The sequence below is a fragment of the Mercenaria mercenaria genome, chromosome 9 (assembly GCF_021730395.1).
Source record: "Mercenaria mercenaria strain notata chromosome 9, MADL_Memer_1, whole genome shotgun sequence".
Taxonomy (NCBI): domain Eukaryota; kingdom Metazoa; phylum Mollusca; class Bivalvia; order Venerida; family Veneridae; genus Mercenaria; species Mercenaria mercenaria.
The window spans coordinates 33,630,905-33,648,189 of NC_069369.1; the positions used below are offsets into that span (position 1 = coordinate 33,630,905).

The 17,285-nt window shown below is 36.8% G+C and overlaps 2 protein-coding genes across 2 annotated transcripts; both read right to left on the reverse strand.

Moving 5' to 3' along the window:
- LOC123547871 (uncharacterized) lies at window positions 1-2,402 on the reverse strand. Its single transcript, XM_045335116.2, has 3 exons — window positions 2,256-2,402; window positions 1,088-1,214; window positions 1-257 (listed from the first exon to the last, which is right to left on the reverse strand). The coding sequence occupies exons 1-3, from the start codon at window positions 2,304-2,306 to the stop codon at window positions 52-54; spliced, it is 384 nt and encodes a 127-aa protein (XP_045191051.1). The 5' UTR covers window positions 2,307-2,402; the 3' UTR covers window positions 1-51.
- A 3,793-nt stretch (window positions 2,403-6,195) lies between these two features.
- Window positions 6,196-8,434, reverse strand: LOC123547872 (uncharacterized). The gene is made up of 3 exons (XM_045335117.2): window positions 8,293-8,434; window positions 7,519-7,642; window positions 6,196-7,208 (listed from the first exon to the last, which is right to left on the reverse strand). Exons 1-3 carry the CDS (start codon window positions 8,341-8,343, stop codon window positions 7,018-7,020), a joined length of 366 nt encoding a protein of 121 aa, XP_045191052.1. The 5' UTR covers window positions 8,344-8,434; the 3' UTR covers window positions 6,196-7,017.
- Between the last annotated feature and the right edge of the window lie 8,851 nt (window positions 8,435-17,285).

A 17,285-nucleotide genomic window follows, 5' to 3' on the forward strand; every position in this document is an offset into this window, starting at 1 on the left:
TTCCTATTTTTCTGTTCTTATTCAAATTTCATTTCAATAATAATAAAAAAGTTATATTCCGGCAGCTTGTTTACGCGTGGCACACTTGTACGCCCCTGGTCCATCATGATACGGAAGCATCCTTTTCACAACAGGTGATGAGGTGGTGGGTTCTGGAACCCACTGGCAGCTCATACCCGACCCACATCCACAATGCCCATTAAGCGTTTCCATTGGTCCACAACGCTCGTCCATAACTCGGTACTTCTCGCACACGCCTAGAGAAAATAAGAGTACATTCACAGTCAAACTAAAGACTTCATCCAAATGCAGACCTCAACTTTATTTTTTGTTTGTTTTGGGTTTAACGCCGTTTTTCAACAGTACCACAACTTTATATCTCATTTGTCAGAAGTATAGTAAATACCTGTAAAACAAAGTTCTATAATATTATGCTTCAGTTTGACTGGTGTTTCTTTAAGCTTTGTTGACGTGTTGCTGTCGTGTCCAGGCTGAGTTGCTTCTTTTTACCCCGTCTTTGTCGTTAATTAACCTTTAGCATGCTAGATAAATTGTCGTCTGCTGGAAATGTCGTCTGCTAAAATTGTTATGTTCATTCAATTTGCTCCAAAATTGGAAGAAATATTGTCAGAGTAGCAAACAGCTTGGAACCTGATCAGACGCCGATTTAATCGGCGTCTGATCTGGTTCCAAGCTGTTTGCAAAGGCTGTTAAATTCGCCTGCAGCAGGCTAAGGGTTAAATCGCAAATACATGATTTATCCAATATGATAATGCCACCAAAATTCAACGCCCACCTAACTTCAAATATATAAAATCTACTTTTGAATAGCCTTGTGTATTATTTCACCGAACATGATAATTTTATTCGGTGTTTGAAAGCGCAGGGTGCTGCTTCTAAACCTTTCAAAACATACATGTGTAATTAGTTTTGTAGATGCTTTGCAAAAATATGTCGGCGAATATATTATCCCCACTTTACCAAAAATACCATTTCAAAAGAGAAAATTCAATTTTGACTTAAAAATTGTAAACGAGTCGCTATAATCAATTGAGTGTTATAGTAATAACAGTACGCATGCGCTGACCTGTGTCGTGATGTTGGTGTAACTGATGGGGGAGTATGGCCTGTCTCTTACTGACCACCATAAACTCTGGCTGAATATAGCAGCATTCTCCTGTACCACAATCGCCGTCTGTTTTACATACTACAGCCTGTACAGAAAGTAAATTAGAAAGCATGTACCGTCATGTTAAACACGAGAAACCCGGGCTGAATATATCAAAGTTCCCCCATGTGGTTCTGGGACGATATATGTATGAAAAGAATTAGAACCACTGCCTTACCCTTGCATGATCGTAAGAGGCGACTAATAAGGTCTTATCACTTGGTTTTGCTGTAACTCTGTGATTCCAGCAGGTATGTAAATTTTGATTCCATACCTCATGTTTTTATTTCGATGTAAATGAGATGTGGAACCAAAATTTGTAGTCCTGTTTGGCGCCATATAACCTATACTATGTTGGTGCGCCGTCAAACCCAGATAAATAAATAAATCCCCATCGACGCAATCGCCGCCAGCAATATGCTCCTGATCGGACCTCGGGCAATAGTCTTGACTATTGAATGGCAAGCCATACAATAACTATATAACATGACATCGTAAATATATTTTCACGGATATATGTTTTTCTTTCAAGTTTTAAATGGGTTATGGTACAAAATGAACAAAACATGATTCCGTACTGAGCTGCATCAATGTCTGCCATTTTAGTGTACGCCATCCGCAGAAATAGAACACGACAGTAGATAGGTAGCACAGTGGTAACAAGATGGCAGTATTTCATCGTACCATTCTACCATCCATTCTCATTCATCACATGTTCGACATGGTCTCCAAGACGGGAACTATGGTTAACATCTGGTATGCGAGAATATCTACCATCCCCTTGTCGCTATCCTACCATCGCCATACTATCTCCTATACCATTGCCATGCGACTATTCTACCATCGCGCTTTGATTGGACAATGGACGATGATAGGAAATGAACAAAAGAATCAAAATTTACTGACGAACCATAACTATCGACGTCGGCTGTTCGGAATTTTAATGATACACTTTTCGTGAAGTCAGCTAATCCGTTGATATTATTAGTCACTGTGATACAATATAAATTCGTTTTGTCTTCTCCAGACTTAACACGCCCGTGTTGCTAGATCTACATATTTATGCTAGCAAAATCTTGTTTCATACCTCAGAAATTCCACAGACTGCAGCTAATGCTAACACAGTATAGAGCATCATATTGTCGCAAAAGTTTAGTCGTTAATGGTAGACAAACAAGTACGCAAATATCTTTATTCTAAAGTTCAAGGTGTGGCATATTTCTTATCAAAGGATCTTCTTACGGATTTTTATTTACATCATCACTGATAAGACAATGACAGGTAGAAACGAGTAAGAAGTTGGCGTCAGTTTAGTTCAATCATATTTTGTTGTACATATATACAGAAACACAAACAACAATCACATACATCAAATATGTCATATATACAAATGGGTTGGGCCAACTTACGCTATGACAACAATATCGAGGGCCCTTCCCAGGGTTGTCAAGCTATACATTGCAAAAGTAATGTGTTTTTATGTCACACTTATGCATATATAATAATTATGATTGCTAAAGCTTTTCAGTAATTAAACAGGTTTCGTACTTTTAAAGAAAAAAATGCAGATCGATGTTGGAAGTAAGATCAATTCTGAAAAGCAGTTGGTGTCAATCTGGACGTCACGGGGGATCATGGCCCATATTCACGAGAGGCCGCAGTTCTGACCGTAAATGTTATAATCTGGTTTGTGGTATAAGTTACAGAACTTAAAGTTAGATAAGGCTTTTCTCCTTTTTTTTTTTTTTTGTTAAAACAGTGTAGCAGTCAACCAAGCAGATGTATTGTATAATTACATGGTAAAAAATCACTAATTTCAACATTACACATGTACTTGTATAGCTAGAGCAATTAAGGGAGGTAATAAAAACATTAGTTCCTACTGTGTAATCAGTACTTAAACCTTTGGCGAATAAACGAGAAAACAAGTATCAGAAATAGGATTTTAAAAGAAAAAGGCATGTTTTATGTTCATAATAAACATTGTAAACAAAGACAATATGAGCCTTTAATCTATCTGAATCCTGAGTGATTTAAAAAGGAATTTTGCGACAAATGTTATAGCCGCTCTGCGACAAGTAATGTACATGTCATTTTTTTTACCTGCTAAACCTCACAAATGTGCGGACTTAGAATCATAATCTGATGTTACAGCCATTAGTCCGAAATACCTGTAGTATAGGCCTAAAAAAAGATTGTTTCCGGTATCATGCTAAAAAAAAATTAGGGTAGGTCGGTAATTTTTTTTTTTTGAACTTTTTTTAAGTGAGACTTTTCGGAAATTATTTTTGTGTCAAAACATGAATACAAATAAGGGGTTATGCCTTTAGAGCATCAGCTACTTGATTTCTAACATCACTGAAAATGTTTAAAGCATAAAAAGTGTAGTTTTGCAACTTTTTGTTAAAAAGTTAAAGTTGAAAAAAAATTCTCCAAGGCCGTAAAAACATTTCGGGTCAGGGTAGGTCGGGATACCGGAATCAAACAATTTTTTAGGCCTAATAGGTAACGACAGAAGAAATTCTGATGTTTCACCAGGAAAGCTAACACGTGATTAAAGGAATATTACAATTGTGTCTTTCCACATTGAATTTATTAAAATCGTTGAATAAGATTTTTTAAAAAAGCTCGACAGAGTCTCACATTTGTTTTTTTTTTATTCAACTTCAAATTTAGTATGAAAATACTCTCAATATAAAAAGGAATGGCCTTCAAGGTTTCATACTGGTGGATACACGGTGTAGTATTAAAAACAAGAGCTGTCGGAGGAAAGCAACGCTCGACTATTCAACAGCATTGTCAGTTGAATGAATATAAAAGTTGAAAATGGGGAACGATTTTGTAAAAATACAAAACAAAGCTATGGAACCAGCTCATCGCAGTGGACAAGTGTGTGAAGTTTCAATCAGTTTTCATCAGTGGGTACCGAGCTACCAGCTTACATAAAAAACTTAACCAAAAATTGCTAAGTTCGAGAAGGGGCACAAATTTGTAAAACAGCAAAACAGATGGAACCTGTGTAATGTAAGTCAATTTGTCTCTAATCAGTAAACAAGTGTGTAAAGTTTCAGTCCATTCCAGTTAATGGTTTCTGATATACCAGCTTACATATATGAAAAAACCAAATCGCGACGCCGATGCCAGGCGGGTCGTTGCAGTGTGACCGAAAACAAGACGAATCCCAAAGACTATTGAAGAAGGCACGAGGGCACTAATGAATATCATACAGTGGCAAAGGCATATAATAAAGCAAGACAGATTTTCAGTTGTCAAAATTATGTTGCCAACTTGTCGAATAAATGTATCCCATAAATTGAAAGGTAACAAAGCAAGACGCATTTTGTTTTGCCTCCCTATTGTCCCATAGACGCAATCAAGACCAGACAAAATGCCTATTGCTTTTTTTTTCATTTTATATCATTTTCTTGTATGAAAATGTCGTATCTCCAGCTCCAGCTTAATTGACTTTATTTATCTATCTTTTATAATGAATAACATGTACGAGTATTACACAATAATGTGTTCAAAGTTTCATATATCGTTTGCTCTCCAAACAAAAATTCCGTGCACAAATACCTTTGCTTTATTTTGAATTTTATTTGTGATAAAGGAAAAAAAAGAACTTTTGGCGTCGAATCAACAGACCTCGGTGAATGCCAGCACAATATAAAATGGGATTATTATAATAGTAGAGTGGATTTTTGCCAGATCGGATCTCACGAGGCGCGTGAGCGCCGAGGGTGATCCGACCTTGCAAAATCCACGTGAACCGAATACAGAATCCCAGATCTAGCTACTGTTATAATGACCCTTTTATTATATACATCCATCTGTTTGTTTGTTGTTTTGTTATTTAACGAAATCTTTAATGTTAAAATGGAATTTTTTAAAGTGTTTATGTGCGCAATTTATACAACTGTGTCAGGTCATGCAAGTTAATGAAAGTAGTCCGGCAACATACAACACAAAAGGTACAATACGGAATTTTTTTCAACCTGTTCATATTTACTTGTAAAATACGAGCAGATTTCTTTAGAGATTTTATAAAGGTACATGATAAAGCGTCATATTGTAATCGTTCCAGTCAATTTATAATTTGTACATTGTTGGTCCTAGATTTATCTGCCAAGGTCTGGTATCGTGATTTCGTAACAGATAAGACTACGAGTCCGATGAAAAGTGAACTGGTTTAAACCCCCGCTAAATAGTGTTATCTCGTATATTTGTCATAATTTTTGAAAAAAATGTCCAGTATTTAGAACTGTATTGAAATACTGCACGTCCCAGTAGAACCATTGCATGGAATTCATGAGTTTTGAACTAGAATACTTCCATAGACCAGATGGCTTTTACCGCAGTGGCAAACCCTCAATACTTCTTTATCGTGGTATATTTAGTTTATTACTGGAGAGAAGTCTTCAAAATTCTAATACAAGTGTAGTTTCGCTCAAATATAAAACACTCCGCTCAAAATTACCAAACTTTGTTTGAATGTTGATGAATATGGACGAAAGAAACTGCCAATGGGCTTAGATTAAAGTTAACGGAATACTGTGGACAGGGTGACGGGATGTCAACCTTATCATTACCACAATAACACCTGCAGAAGACGGATGGTAGGATTCTTAGCCGAATTATTAGACCCTGATAACATTTTTCTCACTTTTATGTTACAGGGAACATGAACTTTTTGGCGATTTCTATGGAAAAGATGATAAAAATCCCATCAAAAAAGACGTACTTATATTCCGAAATCATATACCTGACGATTGTCTATTACGGGTCCACTACCTTTACATAAAATAAAATTAAAAAAAAAAAAAAAAAAAAAAAAAAAAAAAAAAAAAAAAACATTTAAAAAGATTTAACTGCAAATGGAGAAGTTTGTAGTGTCAGGTATCGGCTGACCTGAACTTGTAAATACAGTGCAATATATCGATAAAGGGTAATGACCCCTGTGGGCTTCCGTAAAGTACAGTACTCTACTTGCATGTTATTCTTGGACATGAGAAAAAAAAACATAACAGTAGTGTTCATTTTATTTTATGTCTAAATGGTCCCATTTCAATCTAAATATTAATAGTTATGACCTTTCTGAAATTATTTAAGCTATACTATTCTAAATTGGTTTTAATGTACAAAAATAGCACCCGAAAATGCTATAAGTAATTGATATCTCATGAACTTGCGCATTGAAAACAGAATTCATCGAAAAGAGGCAGATATGTACTTTTAAAGGTATCGAATTAACTGTAAGTCAATACATCTGCAGATGATCACGCTTTTCATTTGTGAACATGAACATGATGAATTGAGCCGCGCCATGAGAAAACCAGCATAATGCATTTGCGACCAGCATGGATCCAGACCAGCCTGCGCATCCGCGCAGTCTGGTCAGGATCCATGCTGTTCGCTTCCAAAGCCTATTGGAATTAAAGAAACTGTAAGCCAACAGCATGGATCCTGACCAGACTGCGCGGATGCGCAGGCTGGTCAGGATCCATGCTGGTCGCAAATGCACTATTTTTTTCTCATGGTGCGGCTCAATTATTATTTATTATCATTATCATAATCATTATTCTACATTCATGACAGGATATCTCTCAACTCCATTGTACACAACTTCATTGTATCGTGAGGAACTAATGTGCTACTTGCCCTCCAATTAACTACTATTACATGGACACTGATAATATAAGCAGCACATACGGTTGCATTTGTTTACTGGATTTAGGTGTGAGAGTGGATTTAGGCCTTTAACAACTTAGGACCTGTAATTTGAAAAAAAACCTGTTATTTTTTAACATTTTTTTGATAATATTGTTTTGTATTCCCATTTTATAAATGCACTACTGCCTTGGTGCGCATCGGTAGGCTCCTGGTCCTGGGTGATAAATCTGACTACGCCTAACATGTCCAGCTGTCACCGTCGGATCTGGAACCCACTGACAACTTAGTCCAGAACCGCAGCCACAATGTCCGTTTGCGGTCTCAAGGGGGTAGCAATGGTCATCTTGTAAACGGTATTTTTCACATACACCTGAAAACAGTATAATCTTAACTGAGGGCAAACGGATTTTTTATCTACCGCGTATTCCATTAACTACACCGAACACTGTGTTGTTCTCAGTGGCATGACATAGTTAATTGTTTTCAGTGTCATATGGTTAAAAGCTCGTCTACTTTAAAACAATCTGACTCCAGTCAAATAGAATGCTCTCATTTAACATGTTACATGCATTTCTATAGTTATCAAAATATTACAGAAACAGAAATTTAGAAAAAAAACGTAATGAATATATTGCTTTTTCAAAAGTTTATAAATCGATGTATAAACGAACGTAACGTACCTGTATCATGATGCTGATGTACAGGAGGAAGGACTAATAGTCTCTTGCTAGCCACGAGAAACTCGGGCTGGATGTAGCAGCATTCTCCCGCACCGCAGTCATCTTTTGTTTTACATACCACAGCCTAGACAAAGTGAAAAGACTTCTTCTTTTTCGAATCAGTGTATTAAATATTATTTATGGTCGATATAACCCAACGGGTTACTCCGCCAAAGATCGTTTGTACCTTTATTTGCAAAATACGGAGGCTTCACTGATTTATTTGTCTGCCAGATGCAAAGCACTCTTACTCACGGGATTATTATCCGAAATGTTAGTTAGTTAGTTAGAATGTTAGTTGAAAGAGCGATGGCTCGACTCCTGGTTTCGTAGTCAGACAATGTCCACAGCGTCCGCTTTTAAACAGATCTGAAGGCCATGATCAAAGGTTAAATAAATCGGTCTCTTTACAATATTTACTATTAAGCTTCCAGTTCAGAAAGTTCGACACCACTGTCACAGTACTTCAGTGGATGTTATGACCATGCGTCAAACAGTATTCAGACCTTTGGAGATATCTCCTGAAGCTGTTCAAATTTTTAAAATCTTTCCCCTTTGTTCTCAAACCATTATGTGAATAGAAATAAAAAAAAATACTTGAACATTTTAGAAAGATTACCTAGCCGGTCGCCAGAATAAGACTCGTTCCAACATTTAAGAATCATGTGTCGTAATATTTAGATAAATAGTAGCGTTACAGGTCTAATAGATCTTGCAGATAAAGTTGGCACATACCTCAGAAATTCCACAGACCACGGCTAACGCTAATACAGTATAAAGCATCATATTATTACTCAAGATGGACGATACTAACAGAACCAGCTTAGATCTTAAACTGTTGCCCCTTATCTATAAACGTGGACGTCGTTGTGTCGTGACTGATAAGGACATTCGAGTGCAAAAAGAAATCCTCCTTAAAACCTGCAATAAATAACTTCCCGGTGTAAAGGCCCTTTTAAGCAAAAGTGAACCGTCTCCTTGACCCGAATGTCTTGAAAATGTTTTTGCAATTGTTTTGATATTTTGGATATTTGATATGAAACTATGCTTCTCCTTGTGGCCATATTATTAGTCAACATTAACCCTTAGCCTGCTAAATACCTAAAATGGACTTGTCAATCATTCAATCTGGACAACACCATTTATAATTCGAAGGAGTGTTCACTGCCAATTTACAGACTGAATAGCGAACAGTGCAGGCCATGATCAGCCTGACTTTGGTCTGCACTGGTCGCAAAGGCAGAATCACTCGCCGCCAGCAGGCTAAAGGTAATGATTTAATTATTATATTCTGCATCTTGGGATACTAGGCATTGGTTACATATACGACTAAGATACTTTTACCGGTAATCCATGTAATTTAGATTTGTTTCTTTTCTAGAATTCCACTCATTTAACTACCTATATAGCACATGAGATGATCTATATACCCACTTCAGAATCTCGAAAATGAAAGAGAATCAGTTTACCTTCCAGAGAATTGCAAGGGAAACTGTTTTCAGTAACGCACATAATATTGCTGCAGAAGCAGTCCGCAAACTAAAATTGGCTGGAGCCAGTTTTCGTATTTTTGAGCCAGCCGATTTTTTTTTTAAAAAAGAAGAAAAGATGAATTTCAAAGCCACAGTATTCTATTTACTAGTAAAAAAATAATGGTTAAATGTTGAATAATGTAATTATAAAACATCTCTCATTTTATGGATACTAGTAATTTACCCCACAGAGATGTGCTTGATTGTTATAATGCAACAACAACTGTAATTCTTTCTATGTTTTCTCAAACGACTGGAATATTCACGGATATATTTCCTATTTCATGTGTTTTCTGTAGATTGTGATAAATTATGTATTGTTCAAAAGTTGTTTGTTTGTTTTTGGTTTAACGCCGTTTTCAATGACATACGGCAAAATATGAAGTGGAGTCTTTGAGTCTGGAATGAGATTTTGGAGAGACTTTGGAGTCTTATTTTTGAGAGAGATTTTGCAGCCAAATTAAATATACATATCTGTTCAAAGTTTGAAAGTTATTAAGATTGAAAGCAGTGGCATTATTGGTGAAATTTCATAAGACGAAATACAATAATGAATAATATGTATGTTGCTGTTGCTGTTGCAATCAAATTTAATGTAACCTGAGACAGGTAGTTTTACTTATGATTGTGGGAATGAAGATGATTTGTTTGATTTAAGTATGATTACAACAAAAATATATTGATTATTGTTTGTGTCTTAAGGGATGAAAATTTACATCAGCAATTATGTGACCGTCATCGTTGTTATCCTGAAAACCAATTCATCACCTTTGACAGACAAAATCATTGAAAACTTCCAAGGAAAAATTTCAATCATCATCATTATCTTTAACAATACAAACACTTCCGTCACTATAGTCACCATCAACAATAATAACAACAAACTGTTATCTTCCGACAAAACAAAAGGTTTTTCATCTTGGTCATCAGCAGAACCATCAGTAAAACTAACGATGATAATGATGATGCAATGACAGATGACGATGACAGTGGTGATTGTGATGATGATGTTTTTACATTTTGTTTCGACTCCAAAATCTCACTTCAGACTCCGCTCCGTATTTTCGGTCTTATGCCTTTTTCAGCAGTATTTCAGTAATGTAACGGCGGGCAGTTAACCCAACCAGTGTTCCTGGATTCTGTGCCAGTACAAACCTGCTCCCCGTAAGAAACTGCCAACTTCCTCACATGAAGCAGAGGTGGAGGACGAATTATTTCAGACACAATGTCTTTTGTCAAATCGTCAAAGAGAACTAGCACCTCGCACGGGGATCGAACTCAAAGACCTCCAGATTTTGGCTAAATGATAAAGAAAGAAAGATGACCGTGTCGGGAATCGAACGCGGACCGCCGCGGCAATAAAGAAATTGTCCGCTGTCCTTACCAATACATGTGCGTGAAATTAGCCAGAGCAGCCAGAGTTTAGCGAGAGTAGCCAGAGAAGTCATAACTCTGATTACTCTGGCTAGCCAGAGTAGCTAGAGTACAGCCAGAGTTCAGCCAGAGAAGTCAGAACTCTGGTTACTCTGGCTGGCCTGAGTAGCCAGAGTTCAGCCAGAGAAGTCAGAACTCTGGTTACTCTGGCTGGCCAGAGTAGCCAGAGTTCAGCCAGAGTAGCCAGAACTCTGGTTACTGTGGCCAGAGTAGCCAGAGTTCAGCCAGCAAGTGTAGCCAGCCAGAGTTCAGCCAGAGTAGCCAGAGTTCAGCAAGATTAGCCAGAGTTCAGCCAGTATCCAGAACTCTGGTTACTCTGGCTGGCCAGAGTAGCCGGAGTTCAGCAAGAGTAGCCAGAACTCTGGTTACTCTGGTTGGCCAGAGTAGCCAGAATTCAACCAGAGTAGACAGAGTTTCTAGATTTTTAACATGTTCTGGCTACTCTGGTCAGCCAGAGTAGCCCGAGTAATCAGGTCCCGTGTTCGCAAAACATTTTCAGTCTTAGCTGAGTTTGATTATAAAACTTAATGTCATTTCTATCTAAATAGAATGTTTAAACTGAATTTTAAGTTAATTGCTATTTTCAAGTGGCTATTTAGAGTTGCCAGAGTGGCCAGTAATCTGGTTACTCTGGAGTAGCCAGAACTCTGGTTACTCTGGCTGGCCAGAGTTCAGCCAGAGTAGAACTCTGGTTACTCTGGCTGGCCAGTGTAGCCAGAATTCAACCAGAGTAGGCTGAATTTCTGAGTTTCTAGGATTTTAAAATGTTTTTGCTACTCTGGTCAGCTAGAGTAGCCAGAGTAACCAGGTCCTATGTTCACAAAACAGTTTCTGTCTTAGCAGAGTTTGATTATGAAAGTTAATATGTCATTTTTATCTAAATAGCATGTTTGAAACTGAATTTCAAGTTAATTACTATTTTCAAGTGGCTATTTAGAGTTGCCAGAGTGGCCAGTAATCTGGTTACTCTGGAGTCAGCCAGAGTAGAACTCTGGTTACTCTGGCTGGCCAGTGTAGCCAGAATTCAACCAGAGTAGGCTGAATTTCTAGATTTTTAACATGTTCTAGCTACTCTGGTCAGCCAAAGTAGCCAAAGTAGCCCGAGTCACCAGGATATCGTTTGCTCTTGTTACTCTGGCTGTTTCTAACAGAGTAGCCAGAGTTCAGCCAGAGTAGCCGGAGTTCAGCCATAGTAGCAAGAGTTTCTAGAATTTTAACATGTTCTGACTACTCTGGTCAGCCAGAGTATCCGGAGTAGCCCGAGTCACCTGGATTTCATTTGCTCTGGTTACTCTGGCTTGCCAGAGTAGCCAGAGTTTCTAGGATTTTAAAATGTTTTTGCTACTCTGGTCAGCTAGAGTAGCCAGAGTAACCAGGTCCTATGTTCACAAAACAGTTTCTGTCTTAGCAGAGTTTGATTATGAAACTTAATATGTCATTTTTATCTAAATAGCATGTTTGAAACTGATTTTCAAGTTAATTACTATTTTCAAGTGGCTATGTAGAGTAGCTCTGGTTAGTATGGCTGGCCAGAGTAGCCAGAGTTTCTATGATTTTAACATGTTCTGGCTACTCTGGCTGAACTCTGACTACTCTGGCTAGCCAGAGTAACCAGAGTTCTGACTTCTCTGGCTACTCTGGCTGCACTGGCTAATTTCACGCACATTACAGCTATAGAGTATTTGATGTTCAATGCGCGTTAAATATAGATATTTATAATCGAGGTAATTTACCTTGAGTAAAGCGTTACAAGCGCTTTTGATTTTCATCGTAAAAAGTAGTAAAACAACTAATTCTCATGGGTTTCCGTAATGATATTTCATAATTTTAAAGAATCTGAAACGTGGTTACAGGAATATTTTCAATTCCTTAACTAAACAGGTCTGAATCCATCACAATAAAGATATCCATTGTGAACTTAAACCGTTTTGGACATCAGTGAACTTAATGTTACTACATTTAATGTTAGAAACTTGTGACCTTCTGAAAAAATGCCATGGTCAGACTTATCTTTGGATTTATTTTTGTTTATATATTGTAAGCCATTGCTGTTAAATCATGCATGCACAATCAAGATTCGAGATTAGTCCATGCAAAATTCTAGAAAGCATAAAAGTACATTTTAGTTGATATATGGAACATAACCTACTTTTCGATCAACCTGGTCTGTGCGAGACATCATTCTCGCATACCAGACTGGGATTTCTGGTGATTTCATCGGTGCTGGAAAACTCCATCTTACACCCCGGGGTGTAAGATGACTCTCGTGCTCTAAATGACGTATATAACGAACTACATCTTTGTAGCAGATTTGTGTAGTAATTATGATGACTTTTTACGTGAAGCCGGATAAAAATCAAATACCTTGATAGTTCCTCTTTGTTCCTTACAATATATGTACCGATTCAAAACAAACAAAAAAAAAAAACAACAAAAAAAAAACCCCAAAAAAACCCGTTTTTTACGAAAAAAAAAAACCCCCGTTTCACTGCAGATGGTAAAACAAAACTGGAGCTATTACGTTGCGTTTGTCTTCAAAAAAAAAAAATTCAATCACTAGTGGTAAGTGCAGATGGAAATATCCGGCTCTCGGGTAACTGTTTTGTGTGACGCGATAACTCGACAGAGCCTCGTTACCGCCAAAGCCTCGTTACCGCCAAAACAATATCCTCGAGCGGCATATTCCCATCTGCACCTACCACCAGTATAAGAATCTTATAGTATTTCCCAGCTAATCTGTAGCAGGGTTCATCGTGAATTACTGCTTTTATTTTGCAAGATCTAAATACAAGTCATATATCATACAGAAAGTCTCTAGTTGAGGTAAATGGAACTTTTTGAGTTTTGAAAATATTTTGAAAAATATCAATTTTATAGTTTCACTGTATAAATACGGCTCCAAATTAAAACTTTGATTTTTCTCTCCAAAACTTAGAAACTTATTCATATGAAAATGTTGCTGTTATGCGAGTTACAACAATCCATGAATAAACAAAGCCGGAATTTAAGTTCTAAAACTAGCTTAATTTAACAGTGGAAAATTCCCCATCGAAATAGTTTTTAACACCCTTTCGTTGTGTCGACGTCCGTTGCAATTTTGAAGACGTTTTGCATACGGTAAGCAAGTTTTTATAAAACTACAAGGACTAATGCTTCAAACTTCACACATTTATTCGGCATCAGAAGATGACTTAATTCGACGAGATATATAACTGGTAAGTAACGTAACTCTAGCTTTTCTTTTGTCAAAGTTATGCCCCATTGTATCTTAGATATTTTGATAAAATTTGCGCATGTAAGTAGTTTTTTTCAAAAACTTTTTGGCAAAATACCTTCAAACTTCATACATTACTTTGGCATCACGAGATACACTCATGTGGCAAGTAACACGTCTCCAGCTTTTATTTTGTCAAAAGTATGCAATTTTAAACAAAGCAATTTTGAGACACTTTTACATGAAGGCATTTTCTCAGGAATTACATTATAAAATGTTTTCAGATTCTCTCCACATGTCTTAAGCATCATAGCATGACATCACATGAAAACTTTCATTACTCTGAAAATTATTCCGTATTTTTAATAATCTTCATAGTCTAGTTGCCCTCAAATTAAATACTATTACATGGACACTGATAAGCAACTCATACGGTTGCATTTGTTTACTGGATTTAGGTGTGAGAGTGGATTTAGGCCTTTAACTCTTAGGGCATGTTATCTGAACAAAGCTGCTCCTTTTTAATATGTCTTTTCATTTTTTTATGATAATACTGTTTTGTATTCCAATATTATAAATGCACTACTGCCTTGGTGCGCAACGGTAGGCTCCTGGTCCTGGGTGATAAATCATACCACGCCTAGCATGTCCAATTGTCACCGTCGGATCTGGAACCCACTGACAACTTAGTCCAGCACCGCACCCACAATGTCCATTTGCGGTCTCAAGGGGGCGGCAATTGTCGTCTTGTAAACGGTATTTTTCACATACACCTGAAAGCAGTATAATCTTAACTGAGGGCAAACGGCTTTTTATCTACCGTGTATTCCATTGACTACACCGAACACTGTGTTGTTCTCCGTGGAATGAAATAGCACTGTTTTCAGTGTTCTGGGACCTAGTCCTATACTTATGAAATCATTCGTATTGAGGACCAAAGACTGAAATCGTTTATCACGTGACTGTCTTGCCTTTCATAATCTTTTGCACGCATTCCAAATGGTGCAAGAACATTGTTCATGTTTACTCCAGTGCCAGTCAAAGAATACTTGTCTGTTCCAACTGCACATGTTCGGACAGAAAGGTCAAAGTTTAATTTTACGCAAAGCATACTGTTACAGTTATATAGGATAAAAGACATTTTCAACGGCACTTCTGCAGTTTAGCGGACTGAAAATATTTTTTCCTTGATTGATTTCATTTTTGCAAAGATATGACAATAAAAATGTCTGGAAGCTCACGAGTTTGCATTGTGGTAGAATAGTTTGGGAAAACGCAATGACAAGCCACAAATAGTTTGTCATGTGGTTAGAAGCTCGTCTACTGGCGTACTTTTTGACTCCAGTCAAATAGAATGCTCTCATTTAAAATGTTACGTGCATTTCTATAGTAAAACATTTTGATAAATGACTTAAAAAATTACTTATGATCAAAGCTATCAGAATATTACAGAAACAGGAAAAACGTAATAAATATTTAGTATTTTCAAAAGGTTATAAAACGATGTATAAATGAACGTACCTGTATCATGATGATGATGCTGATGTATCGGAGGAAGGACTAATTGTCTCTTAGTAGCCACAAGAAACTCGGGCTCGATGTAACAGCATTCTCCCGCACCGCAGTCATCTTTTGTTTTACATACCACAGCCTAGACAAAGATGAACGACTGTATTGTTTTTTGAATTGTATTAAATATTATTTATGGCCGACAAATATAATCCATATGGGTTACTCCGCCAAAGATCGTTGGTAATTTTAGTTGAGGGATCAGAGGCAAAGTAGCCTTACACGAGGGATTCTTATCCGAATGTAACATAGTTATAATGTTAGTTTCGTAGTCAATGTTACCACTTGACCACAGCGTCCACTTTTAAAAAAAGACTGAAATAAAAAAAAAAGACATGGTCTAAGGTTAAATAGACAAGTCTTGAAATTACAACATCTAAGTTGTTTGATTCTCAGCTTCTTTTATGCCATGTTACTATATTTAGTATTAAGGTTCCAGCACCACCGACACTGTACCATTCAGTCGTTGTTAAAACTAGGTTTTTTCCACTCCGTATTCAGACCCAAAGGTCAAATATTCTGAAGCTTTTCACATTTTGTATAAACCACATGTAAAAAGAAATTATGAAAAATATTTCAAAATTTTGAAAGATTACATCTGTCGCCAGAATAAAGCTTATCCTGGCAAAAAAATACGTATGTCGTAATATTTAAAAATGGTAACGTTACAGGTTTAATAGATCTAGTAGAAAAAGTTGGCACATAACTCAGAAACTCCACAGACCACGGCTAACGCTAATACAGCATAAAACATCATATTGTTACTAGAGATCGGCGATGTTTACAGACCCAGCTTATATCATAAATTGTTGCTCACTTATCTAAAATCGTGTACGTCGCGACTGATAAGGAATTTCGAGTGCAAAAAAAATCCTGCTTGTGTAAAGGTCAAATGATGTATACTTCTGGAACGACCGGTGCCAGACAGGTAAAATTTTTGTCACTCGTAATGTTTAACAGTTAAAATGTAGGGTTAACACGTTTTTTTTCGTGTTATGACATCTGCAAAATCCCGATGAACTGGTTTGTGCTCGAGACCGGTAGGGCGAGGGTGCCAACGTATTCCAAGGGATTCTGCAGATTTTATAACACGAAATGAACATGCACTACATGTGCGGATAGTTAAAACGTTAAATAATTTAATAAAAAATACCCCTGTTAACATTTTATGGATAAAATACTTCACAGAGATGCTCGATTTTAACAACTGTCATTCTTTCTATGTTTTCTCAAACGACTGGCTGTTATTCCATGCACATTTCACATCTGTATATTCACGGATCCATATCTTTCCTATTTCATGTGTATTCTGAAGACCGTGTTAAATTACGTATTATTCAAAAGTTGTTTGCTTTTGGTTTAACGCCATTTTTCAACGGCATTCGACAAAATATGGAGTGGAGCCTGCAGCGAGATTTGGAGTGACCTTGGAGTCTAATTTTGTAGTGAGATTTCGGAGTCAAACTAAATATACTCTAATCTGTTTAAAGTTTGTAAATTTATTAAGATTAAAATAAGTACGTGGCAGTATTGGTGAAATTTCATAAGACGAAATACAATGACTGGAAACTTCCAAGGAAAAATTTCAATCATCATCATCATCTTTAACAATACAAACAACTCTGTCACTAGTCACCATCAACAATAATAACAAACTGTTATCTTCCAGCAAAAATTGTTTTTCATCTTGGTCATCAGCAGAAACATCAGTAAAACTAACGATGATAATGATGATGCAATGACAGATGATGATGATCATGATAGTGGTGATTGTGATGATTATGTTTACATTTTATTTTGACTCTTAAAATCTCATTCCAGACTCCACTACATATTTTGATTCTGCACCAGTACAAACTTGTTCTCTGCAAGTAACAACCAACTTCTCCACATGAATCAGATGTCGAGGACGAATTATTTCAGACACAATGTCTTCTATTCAATCACGACAGAGAACATACACCTCGCCTGTGGATTGA